General features: G+C 43.0%; 1 protein-coding gene across 2 annotated transcripts in view; it reads left to right on the top strand.

Annotated features, from left to right (window-relative positions):
* Nucleotides 1-7,630: 7,630 nt before the first annotated feature.
* Nucleotides 7,631-25,391, top strand: part of Il1r2 (interleukin 1 receptor type 2) — a 40,250-nt gene continuing 22,489 nt past the window's right edge. Inside the window, exons 1-2 of one of the 2 annotated variants that reach the window (XM_045148227.1) lie at nt 7,631-7,694; nt 25,190-25,317. In XM_045148227.1, the coding sequence (XP_045004162.1) occupies nt 7,681-7,694; nt 25,190-25,317 (142 nt within the window). In that variant the 5' untranslated portion in view covers nt 7,631-7,680. Of the gene's footprint in view, nt 7,695-12,519; nt 12,633-25,189; nt 25,318-25,391 lie in introns of those variants that run through there. The other variant, XM_004651688.2, reaches the window with a different exon arrangement.

The following is a 25,391-nucleotide window of genomic DNA, read 5'->3' as shown; positions in this document are numbered from 1 at the left end:
ACTATGGCAACAAGTGCTTTCCCACTGTGATGTTCATTTCCAAATGAATTCATTATCTTTGGAGACTCTCCCTGTGTGCCTTAGTTATCTTTTGACCTGTGCAAGGGTGATAGTGGGCCTTACATGGTAGTAGGTGGGATAGCCTGTAGCTCCAGGGCCAAAGGGAAGGCTTGGTTGAATCCACTGAAGAGCACTCAGGGTCTTGGGTACTGGACCCAGGGCTTGGGAGGGACAGTAGACATTGAAATGCGACCAGTTCTAGTTGCCCTTACAAGTAGCCCTGGAGCCGGTGGGGGTGTGGGGAGGCTGGCTGATGGGAGAGCAGCAAGGATCTGTAGGCATTAAGTCTGGTCTCCCTGGGACTCTCATCCTTTCTCTGCCTGCCTCTCAGAAACCCAAAGTGGGGAGAGGGAAAGACTGGAACAAAATAAAATTTATTAATCTCAAAAACTCTATGCATACTTTGTCTTTACTTTCTAGACAACTTTAATCTTGGATATGAAAAGATAATTGTGGCATTCCAATCAACAATTATTCAGAACTATTTTTTGTTTTGTTTTAATTTTTAAAATGTTTTTATTTATTTTTAAATTATTATCTTAAAAAATAAATTATAAACTTTACTGTATGAACCAATCATGTGCTTGTCCCATTCCCCTCATGTTATCATCCCTTATCCCACTGAAGGTCCTCCTCATTGGGGTTGCTGGTATTCACCATGGGGTTATGAATGCATCAGTTAATCTTTGTGAGGTGGGGTGGGGGGGACAATACCTCAGAATACTCCTTCACACTCACAGTTTTTCTGCCCTTTCTTCTGCAATGTTCCTTGTTCCTTGGCAGGTATGTTATAAGTCTACTTTAGTATTCAGCTCTCTGTAACCTCTGGATTTCTGTTTGATGAGTTATGAGTGTCCTCAGTGTCTATCACTGTCTCCCTGGAGCAGGTTGTCAGGATAGCAGTGAGAGCATCATTCATGTTTAAATCACCACTTCCTCTGTGATGTCTCCTAGGCCTTGGCAGATGGGCAAGAGATGGGTTATCACAGGCTAGGCAGTTGACTATCTTTCTTGACCTATTGATGGATCTTTTTTCTCTCAGGTTCTCGCTGCCATTCTACTCAGTGGTAAAGAAAAATGAAATAATGAAATTTTCAGGAAAATGAATAGACATGGAAAAAATTACAGTAAGCAAACTCACACAGGCTCTGAAAGAAAAAAAAAAAAAGCTACAAGTTTTCCCTCGTATGCAGTTCCTATCCTGGAATAGCTTAGGTCTCATGTGAGTCGCAGTAGGCATCAGGAGTGTTGACAGGGAAGTAGCATGAAGCTAGGAGGAGGTGCAAATAGGGCGGGAAGAGAGTAGGGACTACTTGACAGGCAGCTCCAGGGACAGAACACACGGATGGAAAGGTCATGGGGAGAGGGAAAAAGGAGAAAGGAGGGTGGGGGAGATTTATCTAAACTAATGACAACATGAATCAGTAACACAAATACCTTCTTCCTGAATAGCAAACTAAAAGATATAACCCATAGGAAGAGGGCAAGGCTCCAGAAAGGGTGTAGAAAGCCTAATCCTAAAACCGTGGGCTCTGGCTTGTTACTTCCAGTGCCAGAACTGGGTTACCCCCACAGTGAGATTTTGGTTGGGGAGACTTATAAGGTCCTCAAAACAATGCAGTATTGCCAAAGCACACAGAACACTGAGAGATCATTCTACTGAGTGTATCCTTTTAATCCATGCTGCTCTCACTCTTGGTTGAAAAAAACTTTTTTTAAATTTTTATTTTTAGAGGCAAAGACACACACACACACACACACACACACACACACACACACACACAGAGAGAGAGAGAGAGAGAGAGAGAGAGAGCGAGACAGGATTGGTGCACCAGGGCCTCAGCCACTGCAACTGAACTCTAGACATTTGTGCCACCTAGAGGGCATGTGAGACCTTGTGCTTGCCTCATGTGCATCTGGCTTATGTGGGATCTGGAGAATTGAATATGAGTCCTTAGGCTTCATAGGCAAGCACCTTAACTGCTAAGCCATCTCTCTAGCCATAAATAAAAAAAAAACAAACTTAATTTATTTGAGAGGGGGAGATAGAGAGGAAGAGAGAAAGAGAGAGAGAAGGAAAGAGAGAGAGACAGAGAGAGAGAGAGAGAGAGAGAGAGAGAGAGAGAGAGAGAGAGAGAGAATGGGTGTTCCAGGGCCTTTAGCCACTGTAAATGAACTCCAGATGCATGTACCACCTTGTGCATCTAGCTTACATGGATTCTGGGGAGTCGAACCTAGGTCCTTAAGATTTACAGGAAATTGCCTTAACCACTAAGCAATCTCTCCAGCCAGAGAGTTGTTTTTTTTTTTTAAAGCAGAACTTTTTTTTTTAAGAGGTGGGGGCTGCTACTATGCTATACTCAGTCTGGCCTTAAACTCCTGGCCTCAGGCAATCCTCTTGCCTTAGCCTCTAGGGTGGTTGGGGCTACAGGGGCATTCCAACACACTGGTCAGAACCACGTTTTTATTCTTTTATGTAGAATTGTAAATGCACATGATGAAAACTGGCAGGCATCTTTGAGCTTGTGGACCGCTTAATAATGGAGCTAAAAGATATTGTCTTTCTAATCCCTGGAAGCTGGGAACATACTACCTAATATGGTGATATGTGGATGTGATTAAATAAAATATTTGCAGATGAGGAGATGTTTCTGGATTGGGTCTTATGAAAGGTAGACAAGAAGACCAAAGGAGGAAGAGGCCACAGTCTCAGAGGGAAAAAGCCTACCAAGCCCAGAGATGCAGGCAGGGATATACCCTTAGAACTCCAGTAGTATATTGCCCACAGTTGATTTTAGCACACAGAGACTCATATGGGACCCCTGACATTCAGGACTATAGGATGATACAGCCACAGGAAGCTAATGCAAATCTCATTGACCTCCACCTTCACCTCTTTCCACAGGTGCTGAGTCTGAATTCCACTTGTAGTTTATGTTTTCATTTTTAGTCATTAATTGGTGAAATATTTATAGGGAAGAATAACTCTCTCATACTGCTGTGAAAGACATAGTTTCTCTGCTATTACCCACTTGACCAGAGTAGGCCGTAGAATTATACAAGGTTTTATTGTGAAATTTGCTTTAGGTAATTGGTAACCATATATTGTTCCATTATAACTATAGAATTCTGTTCTGATAAGAACAAGTGAATTTGTGAGGTTAGTATGCCAGAGTATTTAGAGCTAAGATTGTCCCCTAAAAGTGGGGGTCAAAATTATGATGGTGAGGCTGACACTTGGTGTCTTTCTTCTTATCTTCTTCCACCCTCTGTTCTACACAAGAAGGAAGAAGGGATCAGGACCTTGAGATAGAGTTTTGGGGTACCGCTGCTGACTTCAGTGCTAGAACAGACTTTAACAAGACCTCCTTGGGTCTAACACATGAGGAATCATTGCTCCAGTCTTTGCGTTCATGTCAAGCCTCAGAGGATTTTATGAAGCTTCAAAGCATTCTGTGCTTTGTCTATTTCCCATCAGAGAATGGGGAAGTTGATCTGACCATTCAATCTATTGTGGTGCAGCCACTAACGGAGGAGGGAGGGATAAAGGAAAAGCAGCCATCATCATTCCTGAAGCAGGCTGGGGACTTAGTCTTGGGTGACTATGAGGTTTCAGTTTTACTTCTTGAAAAGATTATTTAAGCAATCATTGAAACTCTGTGATCACGTTTTTCTATAGACAAACCATGAGGTTATATGCAGTTACACTTGAGCATGGCCAAAAGCAGCATGCATGATTCTGCTTCCTCTCTTGGGCTAGATTAAGCTATGGACTGCTGGTGTTAGTGAATTAACAGGGTCCCAAATAAGGCAGGTCAGCTTTCAGTGATGTGTTGGCCTAACAGAAAGAGGGTAGGGAGAAGGACTGTTTATCTGCATGTCCATTATTTTGGGATGATGTTTGCACTTAGGGAGACCTTCCTGTTGGGGTGAATTCTTATCCTTGAAACTTATTTTGCTTTCAAATTTATAGCTCACTCTTCAATCTTACCTTGTCAAAGTTATGAACAAAACCAATTATTTTCCCCTCATAAAACCTTAGATAAAGAATAAACATGGATACCATGTAACCTTTACCATTTGTTCAACAAACCCCATTTTGGGATCATTTACAGGTTCCATAGCAACATCACCCACTATTAACATATATGCACCATAAATTAGTACAGCCAAGTCATCTGTGGACCTCTTAACTGTTGGATCTCAGTTTGCTCCTTTTAAATTGGAGGATGAATTTGACTACCTTAGCATTTCCATCTAGTCCTAACATTATATTTTTCTCATGCATTATTAATAATAGTAATAATAATTTACTCAATCTGAGTTTTGAATATTCCTTGCTACTGAGAGGATAAAACTAGCACTGACATCCTTTAGACTTGGGGAATTTTGCTCATTTCTGGATATAAAATTCTCAAATTTTCTCTTTAAAATATTCTGTGGTCTACCTTTTCATCTGTAAGAATAGGAAGATCTGAATAAACCAAGTAGAAAATGTCATCAAGTTTAATAATATGGGTTTTTTGTTATCATTCTTTAGGATAGCATAGTATTAATACTATCATTATTTATGATTACTATTTGCATTGCTGGATTTTAAAGTACATGTTGCAAAATGTTCTTTTCCATCCAACAACAAGAGGAATCTAAATTATTCCTTGGTCTAAATAATGTGATACCACCTAGCACCTAGTCAGCAGTATTGGGAGGAGGGAGACTGTGGGGTCTGTGCAGGGCTGGGATACTGGCAGGTCTCCAGCTCTGGCAGCTGTTTTATGGGGGAGGCTATGGCCAAGACCTTACACTCTCTGCTTTGGCTTCCTGATCCCAGCATAGAATGCTTTAATACACAAGGTCTCTGAAGTCCTGGCTGGGGTGGCCAATATGAATTTGAGTGGGTGATGTGGGATACTGAGAGATAGGAGTGAAGTTGACCCTGTGTGTTGGGTGACCTGCAGAGTATCTGGGTCACTTTGAGCATACTCCTGTGGCAGCTGAAAGCCAGACACCCTGATGGGCTATCTTCCCTCTCACTGTAGGGAGGTGGTCTGTGTAGGAGAGAGGAGCAAGCAAAAGCACCTTTGGGCCTGTTTGGGGGCTAAATAGACATTCCTATGAGAACAGAAACTACTCAAATTCCACGGACTGGAGGAAAGAATTAGAAAATCAACCACTTCAATCATGTGTCAATAAAAAAAAAAAAAACAAGTAAAATTAAAACAAACATCACTTGTGGTGATTTGGTTCAGGTGTCCCTCACAAACTTATGTGTTTCGAATGCTAGGTTCCTAGCTGGTAGGAATTTGGGAACTGGAGCCTTCTGAAGGCAGTGTATTGTTGGAGACCCACTTATGAGTGTTATAGCCAGCGTCCCCTTGCCAATGTTTGGCACATTCTCCTGCTGCTGTTATCCACCTGATGTTGGCCAGGAGGTGATGTTCACCCTCTGCTCATGCCATCATTTCCTCCTGGCATTATGGAGCTTCCCCTTGATTGTATAAGCCAAAATTAACCCTATTCTCCCACAAGCTGCTCTTGGTCGGGAGTTTTCTGCCAGCAATGTGAAACTGACTGCAAATAAAATTGGTACCAAGGGTGGGGGCCAGAAACCTGACTGTGTTGCTTTTGGTCAACTGGAACTGATTTGAGGGAGGAATGTGGAAGGATTTGAAACTTTGGCCTAAGAGATATCTTTCATGCTGTAAGTACAGCTTTATGGACCATTCTGGTCAGACTTAAAAGACCTGAATGCAATAAGAACTATGGACTGTAAAGTTTGGCTTATGAGGGGGGAAAAAAAAAACTTTGTTAGGACTGGTCTAGAAGCAGTTTGTGTGAGAGGCTTGCTGTGTTCTGCCTGCCTGTGTCCTGGAAACTTGTGCAGGGTTGCACTGCGTGGAAATGGACTAGTGTGAGCAGGTTATGGCACATAAAGAAATTAAATCTTTGGGCCAAACCTACTGGCTATTCAGCTGCAAACGTTTGACAGATTACAACCATTGAGACTGGGCCAGCTATTCTGCATTGGGACAGCAGGAAGAAGCAGACTCTCTTGAAGTAAGGGGACTGAATGCTGAAGGAGTGTCCTGTTCTTCAAAGTCACATTTATTCCCCCATTGATTAACAATTTGGCAGCCCACCTGGTACTATGAAGTATAACAATTGCAGGAAAGAGAGGGTCAGTGAGTTTGCAACATGGTTTTGTTTTTTGGAAATGGCCATGGGCAGTGTGAAGCAGGCTTATTGGATTTCCTGTGTGCAGGCCCATTGGAGCCATGTGGATGAACTATGGGTTGAAGTGGAGACTCAGTGGAGATGCCATGAATACTGGGGTAGCTGCCAAAGAGACTGCTGGCACTGGATGAAGTTTTCTGGGACTTTGAGTAGCCTAGCTGGAGGGGTGGAATTGGGACTCCAGAGACTTATCACTGGTTAGAATGATTGGACTTGGAGACTTGTCACTAGTTAGAATGATTGAACTTGGAGCTACAGAGTTTAATGTTTGCCCTGTTTGTTTTAATTCTTGTATTTATTCCATTTTCCTTGTTATGACCAATACCATATTTTGCAGTGTAAATGTTTAGCCTGTGCCCCCCCCCTCTTTTTTTGCTATTATGGCTAAGTTAAAAGACCTTGAACTATTGGGATGTTTGAACATCATTTGGATTGATAAAAACTATGAGGGCTTTTAATTTTGGATTCAATGCATTGCATTTTACCTCATGTATGATTAACATTTTATGGGGTTCATGGACAGAATGTGGTGATTTGATTCAGGTATACCCTATAAACTTATGTGTTTTGAATGCTAGGTCCCTAGATGGTGTTATTTGGGAATTAGAGTCTACTAGAGGAAGTGTATTGTTGGGGGCGAGCTTATGAGTGTTACAGCCAGGGAACCTTGCCAGCGTTTGGCACACTCTCCTGATGCTGTCCTCTACCTGATGTTGGCCAGGAGCTGATGTCCAGCCTCTGTTCATGCCATGTTTTCTCCTGCCATCATGGAGCATCCCCTCGAGTCTGTAAGCCAAAATAAACCCTTTCCTCCCACAAGCTGCTCTTGGTCGGGTGTTTTCTGCCAGCAATGTGAAGACAAACCCATAAACTTAATTTTCTGTAGGTCCCAAAAGAATTCCCTAGGGATGGGAGTGGAGACCTAACCTCCCATTGGTTCAAAACACCCTTTCTCTTTTATGGGACCATGCTTGCCTTATAAGCCAACATCCAACTAAAACATTCTGCCCTCTAAACTGACTTCACCCCAAATCTATAACGTTCTCTGCATCATAAAACCCTCATTGATTTAAAACCATTTCTCAGAAGGAAGTACGTCATTTTTAGCAAGTTACCAAAAAAAAAAAAAAAAAAGGGAAACTCAGTTTCCTTGGCCACTTCCCTATCTGGTAAGCATGTATGTACACAGCACCATGGGCAGGGTGCTCCCCTGTGAGAAGGAAAAAGGTGTGTCCACTGCCACCCAATTGGAGGGGGTGACACAGCCCAGTTAGGAAATCCCAGCAGGCAGGAGACTATAAATCTGTGCTGAGACCTCTGAGCCTCCACTAAAGGTGAAAGTCTGACCTGGAGCCTTCCTCGGGCAAGAAGCATTAGAGCGCAAGAATGGAGAGCTGCAGGTAAGCGGCTTTGAGAGAGGAAGGAGAGATGCCGGAGTCAGAACAACAGGGGACTTCAGGCTCGTTTCTTCTGACCTCAGTGGTCTCATCTGGGTGGCCTTCTTATTAGTGACCTTGTTTTCCTGTGTGAAGGTGACCTTTAGCACTCCTTGACCTTGCTGGGCTTCACTTTCTCTGTTCAAAGGGGCTGGGTCAGTGGGCATCTAATGTGGGATCTACATGGAGGAAATGGATTTCCACCTCAGGAGAGGATGAGCTCATGTGACAGTGTGGACCATTTCTTCCTTGGAAGGCTCATGGCACTTTCCTAGAATGTTTCTTTTTAAAATTTTTTTGCTTATTTTTATTTATTTATTTGAGAGTGACAGACAGAGAGAGAAAGGGAGAGGGAGGAAGGGAAAAAGGGAGGGAGGGAGGGGGAGAGAGAGAGAGAAAGAGAGGGAGAGAGAAAGAGAGAGAGAGAGGGAGAGAGAGAGTGGGTGTGCCAGGGCCTCCAGTCACTTCAAACAAACTCCAGATGTGTGCACCCCCTTGTGCATCTGGCTAATGTGGGTCCTGGGGAATCGAGCCTCGAACCGGGGTCCTTAAGCTTCATAGGCATGCACTTAACCACTAAGCTATCTTTTCATCCCTCCTAGAATGTTTCTGGAACAGTAAATGGAACACCCAGCTGGTCCAGCAGGGCTCAGGTTTGCAGTAGTCTGTGAATTTAACAGAGTGTACTAACTTGATACTATGTGTGCCCACAGGCCAAGTGACCCAAGTTCAGCTTTGTCTGCCTGGTTGGGTGATGCACAATTTACCCTCTTACCTTACCCCTTTAGTGCCTGTGTTTCCTCATCTGAAAGTAGTGATCATCATAGTCAATGCACATGAATCATGTGAAGCACTTAGGGCACTGCCTGACACAGAGAGATGCTATGTGAATGTTGGTTCTTGCAACTTGAAGTCTTCTCCCCAGAGCTCCCCATTCCTTGGAAGCTTTTCTTTCTCTTCAAGCCCCTGCCTTCAGCCTTCTTACACAGTGTGTTCTTGGTTAAGTCTTTGAGTTTACTTTTGAGTAAACTGAGGCAGTGGGGCAACCTTCCCTTCTTGTCAGCCCAGGTGCTCTGTGTCTGCACAGGGGTGACACTGACCGCCCTCTCTGCACTCCATCTCACCTTCCACCAAACACTCTTCCAGGGCCGCCTTTCCAGGAGGCCTGTGGGCTTGCTCTCTCTGGTCAGTGTGGAGTGCCCACAGATGTGAACACCAGAGAGTGCCTTTCCTCCCGCTGCCCCTAAAACCTTGTCCTTCCCCTTGTGTTCTTTCCCATTTCTTACGCTTCTTTGGTTATCCTAAGAGCTTAAGGATGGGGGGAACTGTGAGGACACTCGGCTCTGTGTGTTATTAGTTGGCCTAGAAGCCACCTCCCCAGTCCTGGCCCAGGGCTACATCTCCACTCTCAGCTCACCTCTTGACAACTGCAGCCAAACAATCCAACACACCCAAGGTGACCAAACCCTCCTCCTCTCACACCCCAGCAGAGCTGAGTCAGCCTGTGGAGGCAATACAGCTGAGGTATTGCAAAGGGTGCTGATTCAAGGTGCCTTTGTGTGGGTTGTCACCTGCTCTCCATGTGGGCACACTTCATCATGGCAGTGTCTAGGCTCACAGATGCTCAAACTTAAACCTGCTTCAGAATCCCCTGGAGGCTTCATTGAAACACAGATTGATGGCCCCACCCAGAGTTCTGGATTTAATAGTGGGAGTTGAAGGCCTGAGGACTTGTATCTGAGGCTGAAATTGCTTCCCTGGAAACCACATTTTATAAACTATTCTTTCAGGACATAAAAGGAATTTCATGTCTGCTGGCAAGCCTGTGGTAGAGTTTGGGGCCAAGGATCTTCTGAGATGAAGACTTATTGAATCAACTGGGAGTCTTGTAAACATGCAGATGGTTTTTCTTCCTTAGGGCTGCCTGGGAGTCTGCGTTTCAGCAACCAAGCTTTGACTGATTGGGAAGAAATCTTATCTGTGAGCAAAGAAGCAGCTCATGTAAAGCACTAGGTGGATTTTCTAGAGGGAGAAGTCATCAGGATATTTATGTGTGTAGTAGGCAGAATTCTAGGAGGAACCCTGCTGCTTCATGCCCTTTTTTAATCCCTTCCTATTGAGTGCGGCTAGAATATGTGAATAGATGGATGATCTATTCATCTGATGATGGATTGCATGGTTTTATTTGGGAAGGGTGAAGGCATTTTGTGGGATAATTTAGGTTCTCGGCTGGTTGACCTGAAGTTAATCAATGGGAAGAGCCACTGGATGCTCCTGATGCACAACTTTGGCTCTTTGTAAGAGGTCTCATAAGGCCATGGTCAAGATTAGAGACACTCTGTTGGCTGGCTGGTACAAGAAACTGGGTGATCTTTGGAGCCCCTAATGGATAGAAAGTGGAGACTTCAGTTCTGCAATTACAACCATTATGTAAGCTTGGAAGAGGACCCCAAGTTCAAAGAAGAACCTAGTATAACTGAGCCCTTGACTTTGTAATCATGTAAAACTCTGAGGTGAGCCCAGACATCTGACCTATAGAAGTTGTGGTTAAGTTGCTGAGTGTGTGGCCATTGGTTGCACAGCAATGGAAAACAAATACAATGTCCTAGTTTTTCTGTTTAATTGTTGTATATACCAACCCACGATGCAATGCAGTGGGAAACTAAAACATCTCAGTAGCTTAGTACAATACCAATTCATTTCTTGTTCATGCTCTGTCATTATCTTTGATCCACTGTGCCAGACCTTGGTTGGTCAACATGTCCACTCAAGGACCCAGACCATTTTACAAACAGAATTTACAGATACTATCTGCTAGACTTACATTGTCTTGACATTCTAGGAGAGGGTGTGTACTGGTTATTCTTCACAGGCTTACTACTGGCCATGAAACTTCCTCTTACATCCTGAGGAAGTGGTTCTCAAAGTGTGGTTCCTGGACCAGCAGTTCCAGCGTCACCTGGGAATTCATTAGAAATTCAAGTTCATGGTTCCTCACTCACATCTAGTTAACCAGACAAAGTAGGAACAAGTGAGACAATCAGCGTATGGATGTAGATCTCAGCCTGCCAGGATGGCAAGCTCTGCTATCTTGATGGTACTAGTGTATAGGAACTCAGTGGTCATCATGGCCAGAGGATAGAGGGCTGGAGTGGAGAACCAGCAACAGAGTAGATAGACCTGGAAATCACTGTGCTGATACCAGTGACATTCCAAGGATGCAGAGGGAACAAACTCTTTGAGATTCTCAAAGCAAGAGAGCACCAGATACTGGTGAGCATGAGTACGCTATAGCTACTGCAACGCTGCTCAGTTAGGTTGGCTGGAGTGGCAGGGAAGGACACAGAATTTAAAATTGCAAGATCCTGTTCTGACCACGGGGGACATGCTGGTAGGGTTGTCTGCTAGCTAAGAGAAGCCCAAAGCGTTGAGTATGAGAAGGGCACACTTATGCATAGCCCCAGGGGTAGAGCCAAGAGTTTTCTGAGTGGGGACTTTTGGGGCCTGTGGAAAACCCAATTAGTCTGGGCTTATTTTAGGTCAAAAGTTTATGTTTTCTGGGGAAATGGTTAAGCTGTGAAAGGCTTTTGCTTGCAAAGCCTGAGGACCCAAGCATTCATGTAAAGCCATATGCACAATATGATGCATGCATATAGTGTTAGTTTGCACAGGGCAAGAGGTACTGGGGTGCCCATTCTCTCTCCCTCCTTCCCTCTCTCTCATTGCAAATAAAAAATTTAAAAAGAATTAGGTTTCCTTGTAGCAAGGGATTTTTTCCACATAGTATAGATAAAAAGGTTCTGGGTTCCTTATTTATTTATTCTGCAGGGAGTAAGTCATTGAGTTTTATTTCCTTTTCTTGTGTACTGTGCATGCAGAGTTCTGCATAGCTGTTGACACCAGTGACTCTCAGAGTATAAGCCACTCTAGGTGGACACGTGTTCTAGAGAATGGGAGATAATCTTTCAAAGTATAGAATGAAAATATTGTCTATTCTGACATCTAAACAATTTTGGGAGGAAATGTTTCTCAATAGGATGTAGCATGGTGAAACTTTATGCTCACCATAAATAATTTATGGCTCAAGTGCACCTTGATTTGCTTTTCTATGAAGAATCTCATTTAACTCTGAGTATCTTTTCCACGAGGGAATGTGTTGTGTGAATTTTTCTCTGGGGAGGTAAAAGCCTCACCAGGAGGGTACCAACAACAGATCAAAGTATGATTACACTGAAATCCAGCTTGGCGAACCAATGAGTTGATTGGGTTTGTTTAGAGGAACACACGCAAGGGGTTACTTACAGGAGCATAAGTGACTCCAAAGCAGCCCCACTATGAGAAAGTCTCACTTCAGCATGGGAGATGACTTCCCTATAGCTTCACAGACAGAGCCCCTCCCCTGCCTTAAATTAATGTTACCACACTATGCACTCTTGTACCTCTGGAAATCACAAGAGTGAGGAAATGGCTGAGATACCAGGTAAGGGTCTGATGACTGCCCTCTTATTCTGTGAGGAAATGCCAATAGGTACAATATTGAGGGTCTCTTTCTCATAGCCATAGCTGCTTCAGATGAAGATTGCAGGGGCTGTTATGCTCAGAGCACAGTGCTCTACAACAGAGGAATCAAAACTGCTATTTTGTGTTATCTTTATCTCAGCTGGTTCACATTTGCCTCTTGGGTTCATCAATTTCCTGTGGGTCGATGCTTAGCTATAATTTCTCACCTGGCTCCTTTCTCTGTCTTTCTTCTAGGGTACATTTCCAGAGAATGGTGGGGAGTGTGGCTGATGTACGCCTGCTCACCTGGGGTCTTCATTGGCTTCCACAGAGGGCACCACTGCTGAGGTCCATGCTTTGGACAACTCATGGTCTTGTGCCTGCGGTGTGTGAGAGCCAAAGGTCCGTCCAACCTGTCCTCTGTGCCCATGGGCCCCACAGGTCCTCTACAGTTGGCCGTGATCTGATTGCTTTCCTAGTTCAGACTGCCCAGGAGATACTCAAAAAATTTAGTAAACAATGGACACCAGGACCCACCAGTTATAACAGATGCTACAGCATCTGGTGCTGAACCATGAGGATGACCAGGAAAGTGAGGGCAGTAGAGGGCTTAGGACCTTGGTGAAGTGGATACTTGTAGTAGAAAGTGACCTGCTTCCTCATCTGGCTATCCTTTTTCCTGACTGACCCCTCATCTCTAGATCAAACTGCCTTTGTTTGTGGCAACCCCTAGCCAGCCTAGACCTTACCTCTCATTCTTCCCCCCAAACACAGGGGAAGGCCTGGATATCTCATCATTGACCTAGGGCCAAGGCTCGGAGAAAACAAACCTTAGCAGCAGTCTCTCTGCTGACACATCCCTTCATCATTTCCTTTCTTTCCTAACCTTACCAAGGTGGAATTTCCAGAGACCCCACTGGAGACATGGCAAGTATTCCTCTGTTGTCAGCTTCCTTTTCTACCCTAGAGCGTGTTAAGCATGTGCCCCAGCCACAGTTACATGTACCCATCCTCAAATTTACTTTTGATTTGAGCATTCTGTCCACTTGTTGCTGTGTCAAACTACTCCAAAATATAAAGTAGCTTGAAACACATAACCAGTTTATCATAATTTACACATTATACATAATTTTCATGTAGGCCATGTATTTGAAGAGAACTGGGCACATCTTTTGTGCTTGTAGTTCACCTGAGTTCAAGCAGCAGTTCTCAGCTGGTGAATGGACTTGTTAGAGTCTGAGACAGCTTCACTCAAATGTGTGGTGTCACTGAGGGGAGCTGGGGTATTGTATAAGATAACAGACCCCATTAGATCCCATGTACATGGACTCTCTGCAAGCTGGTCTAGGAAAAACAGATGGCTTCCATGGTGGCTGCCTTTCCACTGAGCAAATGTCCCAAGGAACTGGGTGGAAGCTGCATAGATTTTTTTTTGACCCAGCTTCAAGAATTCACACTGAATCACTTCTGCCGCATTCTTTTAGTCACATGTGTGTTACAGGCCAGCCCACATTCAAGGGTGGTGAGCTGGGCTGCAACTCTTGATGGCATACTGGAATAGTAGAAGTCCATGAGGTATTGAAGATGTGATTGTGGCCATCTAGAAAATACAATCTACTACTCTGCAAAGCAGCCACTCTCATGCAAATACAGAGAACGGGCACAGAAGGAAGCTTCCAAGAGGTTTTTGTGAGTAAAAACATGTCCTGGTGTTGTGAGCCTAGTGATATCTTTCCACTGTTAGGATATCTCTGTCCTTGCTTTGTCTGTGTTATATTTTAGATGGACAAGTTTTCAGGTGATTGGTTATCTAAATATTTGAGTTCTTTCCTACACTCAGATCACAAGAGGTGGAAAGCCACGCTTGGTTTGAAAGGTATTATATATGTTAGCAGCTGGCCTCCCACTGCCACCCATCTGAAGGCCAGGAGAACACCAAGTTACTAGTTAACATCACCAGGAGCTAGTCTGTCAGAGATGGAACTCAATACCCAGGAGCATGCCCACATCCTGAGTGTTGGCTCTGTCCTTTGCTGGCTACAGGACCTTCTGCAAGCAAGTTGACTTGGCTCAATGTTTGTCCAATAAATCCCCACTGACTTGATGCTTTAGAGGGTGAAACTGTAGGCATGCCCCAGGTCTGTTCCCCAATCCAGATTGATGTTGAGTGCTAGGGTTTTACATGTACTAGAGAGTTCTCACCAGCCCAACCTTTGTATTTGAGATATGAAGACACCGTGACCCAAATTGTGTAAGTAGCTATGGTTGCTTAAGATCACATAGCTAGTAAATGGCCTGGTGAAGATGGAAACCAAATTCCCACCTCCAGCCCCATGTGCTTAAAGGTTCCATTACTGTAGTGTCAATCTGAATGATGGCATCAGAATTCTCAGGGTTCCTGACAAACTTCACAAATCTGTGTGCCTTTCTCTGTGTGTACTTAACATTGTATTTTTGTGTTAAACATGTTTCTATAATTTGAATTTTTGCACGTGGACTTAGTGATTCCAGTAGGCAACTTTGAACACATTTCTATTGTGGTAGTGTAATAACTGGTATTAGCTAAATTATAAGCTGTGATGCCAAGAATGCCCTCAGGCTGAGAGATGGACCCAAAACCTTTGACTTCTCATTTAGGTCTGCCAACAATGTGTCCTTGGCATGCTATTTACACCCCCAGTTCCCTGGGTCTACTTCTGTAAAATACTGGTGACAGAAGCTCTGCACTGAGTCCTTCAGTAGCCATGTTGTATGTCCTCCTGAAGTGCCCGCCGCAGACTCCACAGGGAGGTGGGGAGAGGTTGAAGCCTGCAGCTTTGGCCTGGGGACCCAGGGTCTGGTGAACCCAGCTTCCCCATCTGTCATATTGATAGAGAGAACAACCCTTCTGAACTAAATAGAGATGGGAATGCCTGAGACAGGAGGATGTTAAGGGAAGCTTGGGCTGAAGGTCCTGTCTGCTGGGAACACTGAATAACCCAGGTTCTTCTTGTGGTGGAACATGTGAATGAGGGACTTGAAGAATAGCTCTATGAGTTGTTTTACTGAGGTGTCTCCTTGTCAGGGGTATTTGGGATAAAGGTTGGTCAAGTTCAGGTTTGAGAAGGTGTTCTTAGTGAGACATAGAGTGTGAACCCTAGGTAGAGTATGTCTTAGTGTCTCCAGATCTATCCTTCTGAGATGCAGCCTCATGTGGCCCAGAACTCAGCTGTGGCAGAGGGATCTACAGCTAGGCTACAGCTTCGAGGAAGCCACACTCATCTTCCCAGGCCTCAGTGAGGAGTGTAGAACCTTAGCTAAGGAGTTGACAGCTGTCATTCAGACATGGCTTTATGACAAAACAAGCAAACAAAAACAATAAACCAACTGTGCGGTTTGGATATCCTTAATTGTGGGTATAAAAATTAGCTGTTCTCTTTTCTTTTATCTTTTTCAATTGAAACATGTGACTTTAAATTTTTTATTTTTCTTAAATTTAATTTTTGGTAATTTTATACATGTGTTAAAAAGACTTTTTTTTTTCCAGGTAGGGTCTCTCTTTAGCCTAGGTTGGCCCAGAGTTCACTATGTAGTCATAGGCTGTCCTCAAACTCATAGTAATCCTCCTACCTCTGCCTGCCAAGTGCTGGGATTAAAGGCATGCACCACCATGCCCAGATGTTCTTTTTTTTTAATAGAACAAAAATAGTTTGTGTACAGCCTATCAAGGGCTCTGCTTTGAACCAGTACATTTTCAACAAAAGCTGCTGCAAGCCTTATATACATTTCTCTGTATCCAGACGTAGAGGATCTTCCCTATCCTCCATCCTCTTAAAACCCTGTGACTTCCTGAGACTTTGTTAATTTTGATGTTCTTATTTTTTTCCTATGATGTGCATGAAACATGTGTGGGTTTTTAGGAATTTGTTTTCCACACTGGATATGATTAAGTGGTAGGCGTATGTTCTAATAGCTAATTAACTTTATTAATATTCAGTACCACCAATTACTTTGTTCTCTGATGACTGTTCTGTCTGACTCAGAGGTGGGACAGTTGCCCAAAACTTTCTGGCAACAAAATAAAGACAGTAATGAAGAAAAACTTAATTTCTTGGATGAATTCAGTACTGATATATTTACATACACATAGAATAATTTTTGTTTATTTATTTTAAAGAGTTCATGATTCAGTTTTGGAGCTCTCAGATACTTACTGTTCTCAATATGTCAAAAATATATTCCTACATGGATTTAGGAGTTTGATGATGATCTCTATGATGTTGCAGTGTTTAGGGAAAATATGTATAGAGTATTCGTGTGTGTATATGTGTGTGTGTGTGTGTGTGTATCCATATATATATATATATATATATATATATATATATATATATAGAGAGAGAGAGAGAGAGAGAGAGAGAGAGAGAGAGAGAGTGTTTGTTCTATTTATTTACTTATTTCTAGGGTTTTTTTCGAGTTAAGTTCTCATGCTAGCCCAGGTTGACCTGGAATTCACTATGTAGTCTCAGACTGGCCTCGGGGCTCATAGCAATCCTCCAATGTCTGCCTCCTGAGTGCTGGGATTAAAGGTGTGTGCCGGCTTGTTTATACCATTTAAAGGTTAAATTGAAAGGTAGAGTAAACACCTACATAGTCTTTAGGCTATATGTATTGACTATGCACACATGCCTAGGGCCAGAACAAAGCCTAACAGGAAACAAAGGCATGTGACCAGTCCTCTGGGCCTCAGTACATACTGTGGGAAGATGCTGCATGAGCATTGTGCTCTCTGTCTGCTCACTGCTCGGTCATCCCTACTTTCTGCCTTACTGCATTCTTTCCCTTCCATCTACCCTTCACACTGTTCATCACTGTCTTATCCCCTGCCCACTTTTCATCCCACCACTATGTTTTCTTATATTGAGAGGATGTGAAACATGGTTATTTGACCAGAAACAAAAGTAGGGATAAAATTTTAACTCATATACTCAAAATGAGCTTCCCTTGAAATTTCCTCTGGTAAGATACTTAACTCAGATTTTAGGAGAAAAGTCAGGTTGTCTGTGATTTGAAGATGCATTTGATGAATGTAGGGCAGGAGCCATCGTTTGTCTGTAAGCCTCTGCAAACTAATTTTCCCCACATGACTCTGCCAAGGACTTATTGGTTTCCACGCTACAACAATTTTGGTTCCAGCCTTTTTCTGAGGTTTGGAATATTGAAAACTGTTGCTACTTGTGCCTTTGGTTTGCTTGTCTGAAGCCCCTTCCTGGAGAAGTCACAGCATAGCAGCTGTTTTACTGATATCCAGAGTGAGAAGCCCAGACCCTTCCCCCAGCTGTGGTGTGTGGAGGTGGACTTGAGGGTGATTGTACTTTAGGACCTCATTTCTGTGGGGCAGGGTCCTTGTTGAAACATTTTTTTCCTTATTACTTGAGTAGCTATACAGTTTGGAGAAGAGAGTTAACTTCAAGCTCACTTTCATTGCCGGACCAAGGAGGACATTACCAGAGTTGTCCCTGGCAGAACTAACAAGCCTGGCCACCCACCCTCAATAGCCAATTAAACAGACAAGTAATAGTGAAAAGCAGAGAATGATGTATCCAATTTGGTCATACTGGAAAGAGGAGCAAATAAAGAGGTCCAGAACCATGTTAAGCTTCTGGATGCTGACAGGAGTTTCAGGTTGAAATAAGGACAAGAATGGCATGTGCTCCTGAACAGTCCTGGTTGAGGTCCAGTTTATCACTGACCCACCATTTCTCAGCTCCAGGCTCTCCTGCAAGGTGGTCTGACAAGTAGTGATGACTTTGTGAAATCTCTTTCCAGGAGACAAGCTTCTTCTCTAGCTGACAGTAGGGCCCCAACCTTTTTCTTCTTCTACCATGAAACTTCTGGGGATATCCTAGTTTCTTGGGGTCCCATTGTCTGAAGTCTGATAGCTGAGAGTAGGGGCATGAATATCTCTTTAGAATATCTTCATTCCTGCCAGGATGGTTACGCAGAGATTAGAATAGATGTCTTTAAGCTTCTTCAGTTCCATTGCTTTGTAAGGCTTCAGCTAGGATGGATATAGCTTGGCTTCTGTGGGCAGAGCAATTTTAAACATGGTTATAGATTTCTACCTAAACCCAAAGGCAAGTCTGATGCAGAGACTGGGTGAACCTCAGAGTGCTGACTGCTTTCACCTGAGGACAGGCTGTATGTAAAGCAACTCCTAAGTCAAAGTGACTTTTCAGAATCAACCCACAGAAGCTATTTCTTTGGAATAAACTGAGAGTCAAAAGGAGGCCTATGGGAGTACCACTGCTGAGAACTTCGTATAGCCTTCAGACAGGCCACATAAGATTGAACATATAAAGGAAGCTAGTCTAAGGTGGTGAGTGGCTTCCCAAAGCCAGCAAGGTTCTGAGCCAACGGAAGAATGAGTAGTAGAGAGTGTTATTATTTTTTCTAAATGACACATAATAATGGTACCTATTTATGGGGTACATTGTGATACATGTCAGTGCTATATAATTAACAAATAAAAGCAATTAGCATGCCCACCATTTCTTGCAGTGGTAGCATTTAAACATCTATGTAAAATATAAACACACACACACACACACACACACACACACACACACATGTTTAAAAATGGAGAAGAAGGGATTCAGTGGTGAGAGGATTTGGGAGGAGGAAAGGGCAGGGCAGTGATATACTGTTCATATGGTTTACTGTTAATATTGATGGAAGTTGCCAATAAAAGTCAACAAAAAATTCTCTCTTAACTACTTTGGAGTATATATAATACATTATTGCTGACTGCAGTCATCCTATGTGCAGCTAGAAGAGTAAGGTGCAGTTCTTTCTCCCTGCTGGTGGCTTCATACCTGTTGACCAGCTAGTTCAGTCTTTCCTGCCCATGCTCCCAATGCCACCCTCAGTTCTTGCAGACTACTATTTTACTTTCCAGTTCTGTGTGATCAACAGTCATAGTTCACAGATGTGTGACATCACCCAGTAGTTATCTATGTCTGCTTTATTTTGTTTATTGTAATATCCTCTAATTCCACTCAATGTTGTTGTAAATGACAAGATTTCACCCATTTCTTAAATGGCTGAACATGCATATGCCACATATTCTTTATCTCTTCACCACTTTTAGATATGTAGGTTGACTTGGCTATTGTGAAGGCTGGGGAAGTGGCTTATTAGTTAAAGCATTTGCTGTATACCTGAGTTCAAATCCCAATATAAAACATATAAATGAACATAAAAAAGCAGGAGTGCAGGGGCATCTTTGGCTGTATAGTGAGCTTGATGGCAGACTGAGTGCATGTGACCAACAAAATCAAATCTTAGCTATTGTAATACTGCTGAAATATGCATGAAAGGATGCATACATATACCTTTGAAATCCCAATTTAATTTCCTTTGATAAATGACAAACAGTGGTTTTGTGGGACTTATAAATATCACTTTAAGGAAGTTTCTTGGAAGAGCACACGTTTCTACTTACATTTTATTGGCCAAAATTTTGTCATGTGGCTAGTCCTAGTTGCAGAACAGGGTGGGACATGTGAGTCCATGTGGTTTGGTTATGGACCCAGCTGAGAGTCAGAGGGTATATTATTAGGGAAGCAGGCAAGCACCACAGAAAGTATAGCTTCAAAGGTCTGAGCAAACATTTTAACATCTTTGATATTTTCTAATTTATATATCTATAAATCTGGCATAACATTTACCTCCTTGAGATAAAATGGAGGGGTGAATGCTCATCATTTATCATAGTCACTATGGCTATTACACTAGTCCACACATTTGTATCTTTGACTTCATTTTTATATTCAGAGACCTTAGTTGAACATAGTGTATTCAATTCTTCTTTCACATCCTTATTAAGTCAGCAAGTCAGCTAAGGTTATTTGAGTTGGAGACATGATATACAGATGCATGTCTAAGTGTACAAAGCAACTTGGCTGATGTTTATGTGAATTTCCTGCTACCAAACCTAAGGATGGTGTTAGAGGCAGAGTCGCAGGGAGAAGTTAGGCTTCAGAACACATAAGGAGAGAATGCAGAAGCAAGAAGACCTTTGGGGAGATAGGTCAGGTCAAATAAAATGCTGAGGAGGAAATCTCAGGGACTGGTTCGTGTCAATAGAAGGAAGATCTGAGGCATCAGATCTGAGGTTTGAATTTTTACAGTTTCTTACTAATAAGGGAGAGTTTCCAGAATATTCTCTGTGATGTTTTCTGCATATCAATGAGGAACTATCTGGTATATTGTGAGTCATTCACATGGAAAGGGAAGAGTGGTGGTTTAGACTATATCTCTGGTAAACTTTTGGAAAGAAATATTCCCTGGTATGTTTCAGCATTAGACACTACATGGCCAAGAGGGCTGTGCACAAGACCCAGCCTTGCCATGAAGGTTGTTACACCTGTGGTAGTTTGAATTTATGCCTCTCACTAGGCTTGGGAGTTTTGTAAGCTTGTCTCCAGCTTCCTGGCTGGAGGAGGTATCACTAGAGGCAGATCCTGAAGTCTAGCTCTAAGGTGTCACTGGGGGTGAATCTGATTTCTAGCCAAAAGTTGCAGAGGTTCTGAGCTCTGCCTGGGTCCCTGCTGCTTGCTGTCAGTTCTGTGCTTGTTGTGGTGCCGGCTATTTGACTGTGTCTCTTTGCTTGGATTTGTGAAAGGAGGCCAGCTTCTTTCGCCATCCTAGATCTTCCTTGGACCTGTGTGCTTCAAATAATCCCTTCCTCCCATAAAGTGTGTTTGATTTGAAAGTTCATCCCAGTAATATGGAGCTTACTACACCACCACCCATGGAGAGCCAGACAAGGAGCAGGCATAGTAAGTACTAAGAACACAGTTTTCCCTATTGCTTTACAGAGATATTTTCCCCACCCCACTGATGGCAGATTTGACCACCATATTTTCTTTCTTCCTCTTTCCTCCTTCCTTCCCTCCCTCCCTCCCTCCCTCCCTTCCTTCCTTCCTCTCTCTCTCTCTTTCTTTCCTTAAAATATTTTAGAGAGAGCAAGAGGAAGAGAGAGAGAGAGAGAGAGAGAGAGAGAGAGAGAGAGGGAGAGAGAATTGGTCCACCAGGACATCAGCCACTGTAACAGAACTCCGTAGGCTTGTGCCACCTAGTGGGCATGTGCGACCTTATGCTTGCCTCACCTTTGTGCATCTGGTTTACATGAGATCTGGAGAGTTGAACCTGGGTCCTTAGGCTTCACAGGCAAGCACCTTAACCACTAAGCAATCTCTCCAGCCCTGACCATGGGATTTTCTGAAGTCATTGGGATGTGGACAAATAAGAAAGAGCTGAAGGCCGGGCGTGGTGGCGCACGCCTTTAATCCCAGCACTCGGGAGGCAGAGGTAGGAGGATTGCCCTGAGTTCAAGGCCACCCTGAGATGACAGAGTTAATCCCAGGTCAGCCTGGACCAGGATGACACCTTACCTCGAAAAACAAAAAAAAAAAAAAAAAAAGAAAAAAAAAAAGAAAAAAGAAAAAAAAAAGAAAGAGCTGAAGGCCGGGCGTGGTGGCGCACACCTTTAATCCCAGCACTCGGGAGGCAGAGGTTGGAGGATTGCCCTGAGTTCAAGGCCACCCTGAGATGACAGAGTTAATCCCAGGTCAGCCTGGACCAGGATGACACCTTACTTCGAAAAACAAAAAAAAACAACAAAAAAAAAAAAAAAAAAAAAGAAAGAGCTGAGCCCAAGCATAGCTTGTGTTGTCTTGGCACTTCCTGAGTAAGGTAATCTCCAAGACTTTAGTGGTCAAGAATGATGAAAGATGTATGGACGTGGACTCCACTTATATCTTGAAGCCAAGCTTAACCTAGCCTGGTTTGGGTTAGCCAATTTCTATCTGACTCACAGACTTGTGAACAAGACTAAATGATCATTTTAGGCCATCAGGTTTAGAGGGTAGATGATTTGTTAAAGTGCCTTGCTGTTGCAATGGTTAGTTGATGTAACCAATGGTTGTTGATATAGTCTGACAAGGGCATATAGGGATGTTCAGAGAAGCAACTCATTCAGAAAACCATCCAAAAGGGAGAAATTTTTCATGACCTTGTATATGATATTCACCTTTTTGGTCATTTATTCTTTCAAGACAATCATGCTCTCCCCTTCTCCAAAAATGCTTTGGAGCAGAGAATTATCAGGATGGAGAACTCTAAGTATATTCCAGAATTACACATAAAAATAAGAGTTAATTTGCATGGAGGCTGGAGAAATGGCTCAGCACTTAAGGAGCTTGCCTGCAAAACCTAACAACTGGGTTCAATTCCCAAGTAAGCTCTAGGGCTTGGAGACCATATCTACACGGACCTGAAAGGAGTTTTTTACTACTAGATCCTTGTATGTATATATGTTAGTCTCACTTTTGGTTAGAGAAGCTTCTATTTTCAGATGACAGTGACCACTGGGGAGACACAAAATTTACCAAAGCACTGAGAAGTGACAGTGGAGTGTTCAGCACTGTGACATCTCTATCACACCTTCCAAGGCTCAGGGACCACTGTGGAAGAGGTGATGGGAGCATGTAGGAGCCAAAGGAAGGGAAAGAGTGTTTTGCAACAATATATCCTAGACGCAAACTTGCCATGGCATTCACAACATCACAGTAGCTGGCACTACCTATACAACACCTGCATAATAGGAGGGTGGAAATTGATGGCATCAAAATAGACCAAGAGGTAGTTGTAAGGAGGAAGGGATTCAGTGGAGGGGAAATAGCAAAGGGGGAACAAAGAAGGGTGATGGGAGATTATGATTAGGGTATGTTGTATATCTGTATGGAGGTTGTCAATTAAAAGTTTAAAAAAGGATGTGTATATATATATATATATATACATATGTATGTATATACATATACATACACACATATTTATGTTTAGGGATATATATATATGTATATATATGTGTGTGTGTATATGTATATATATATGTGTGTGTGTGTATGGAGATATATATATATATATATATATATATATATATCCCAAATTCTTAAGAAGGCTGTTGAGGTAGATGATGGCTTGGTTATCCACCAACCACACCTGGGAACATAATGCTTAGTGTACTGGAGGAGATATAGTTTTGTTATGTATCCTACCTGGGACCTGAGAACTCTCCTGTTGACCCCCTTTCCAGTGCCAGCCGCATGTTGAAGATAAGTATAAATGGGCAGCCCGAAGTAAGTTTTCCTTTTCCCTCCAGTTGAGAACCTTTCCACATGTTTATATTTTCCTTCAGAGAGACAGATACAGGTTTCTGCAGAAGCATAGCCAGGGATTCACCATCAGCTAACACTCAAGTTCTCCTTGATAGTATCAGTTCTCACTCCATCACATTCCTGATGGACACTTCCTGAAAACACAGCTCAAGTCTGGAATCAAGTACTACACAGATTTCTTGGGCATGGGCTCATTAGGCTCTGCCAGTCCTCTAAGTATTAAGGAACCTACAAGGGAGTACCAGTGAGAGTCCTGGGGCCCAGTAGTTATCTAAAAGGTACCTTCTTCTGCATCCTTTTCCATCAGAGTCATAATACTTATTTGCCTTCTAATTGTGTGACCAGACATAGGAAGCTACTGTGCCTCATCTGTTTGACAATGGGATTCATTTGCAAACTTAAGATGAATTAGTGATGGCTAACACCATTTATCAAGATTCAGGGAAGTGCCTTAACCACTAACCATCTCTTCAGCTCAGGATTCTCTGTGGCCTCTAGCCATGGTCATACAAGGTTTTTGGCCTATATTCCCAGGAGAGAAATAAAAATTAAACATATTGCTGGAATAGCTAGGAAGAGATTTTTATACCATCAAAGTTTAACCAGCCAGAAATAGCTATGAAGATAGAGAATTTTCCTCATGAGCTCTTAAAATAGGAAGATAGAAGCCTCTTAGTGGGTTGGGGGCTGATAGATTAAGAAATGTCTGATTCCTAACCCATGTTTTCCATCTTTAGTTATAAACAGATTTTGTAGGATCAACCTACTTAAGTCTCATGCTTCCTTGGAAGCTGACAAAGGGACTTTCCTTCAGCCTTTGCCACAGAATGCCTAGTTCTGACCATCCTGGCATGTCCATAGGGCATGCCTCAGACTACACAGACTTTCTCCTCCTCACTTCCTCAGAGTGGCCCAGTATAAACCTCAATAAAGCCTGCTCCTGATGGAATTGCTTGCTTCTTCATGACTTCCACCTTGACATGAGCAAAAGAATCCAAAGCAAAGGAAGTGCACTAGTTTTCTGTGGGTTAGTATCACACCTGCAGAAGGTAAACAGGTAACATTAAGTGGTGGGTTGATGGGTAATAACGAACAAACTTTAATGTTTTCCATCTGTGGCTGATTGATCTACAGATGTGGTACTAGTGGATGCAGAGGGCCAGATGTATGGGAAAAGCTGTCTGGCAAGTGAAATCTGAAGAATTTGTGGTTTTAATGATTCATTCACTTAGCCATTCAGCAAACATGAATTTGGGATTGAACTGTGCATAAGAGTGAGTCCTCACCACATGGAGCTCATTATGTGTATTTAGTAATAAAGAACAATAGAGCCAGAGAGGGAAATATGGGGTGCTGGGTAGGAAAGACCTCACAAGAGAGTAATGTGTGAGTACAGGCATGGAAGAGGAAAGACGGTGAGCAATGGCTGCAGGCAGTGGGCAGGGGCTGCTGAGGCACTTGTCTGGAGATACAGAAACTTCGACTCTGAAACTCCCATTCCAAGCACATCAGTAGAAGGCACTCCAGGGGTTTTACATTAATAGCCATGTTCAGCAAATACAGCTATAAGTAAGTAGATACAAAATGTTTTTGAATGTTTATTTTTAAAAATCTAGGCAAAAATATCAGTATTATCAGTTGCATCTTCAAGATCCTACCTCTGTGTCCATCCTGAAGACATGTCTCCTGTGTCGGGTAGGGGTTCATGGCACCTAGTGAGCCCACTGTTTTCTCCTCTAGGCTAAAGGGGACTGAATCTCAGATTGCCACTTCCTGTGCCCTCTGGAACTTGTCAGAAATAATGTTCATCTTGTGTGTGTTGATAACGGGGGCTTTTGCCTTCACCACTCAGACAGAGGACCACACAGGTAAGAAGCAGACCCTTTAGCTGAGAAAGGGATGACCGCAGCTTCTCTTGGGAAGATGGCTGTATAGTGGGTTT

Source organism: Jaculus jaculus, chromosome 4, assembly GCF_020740685.1.
Source record: "Jaculus jaculus isolate mJacJac1 chromosome 4, mJacJac1.mat.Y.cur, whole genome shotgun sequence".
Classification (NCBI taxonomy): domain Eukaryota; kingdom Metazoa; phylum Chordata; class Mammalia; order Rodentia; family Dipodidae; genus Jaculus; species Jaculus jaculus.
This window is presented reverse-complemented; position numbering and strand designations above follow the sequence as displayed.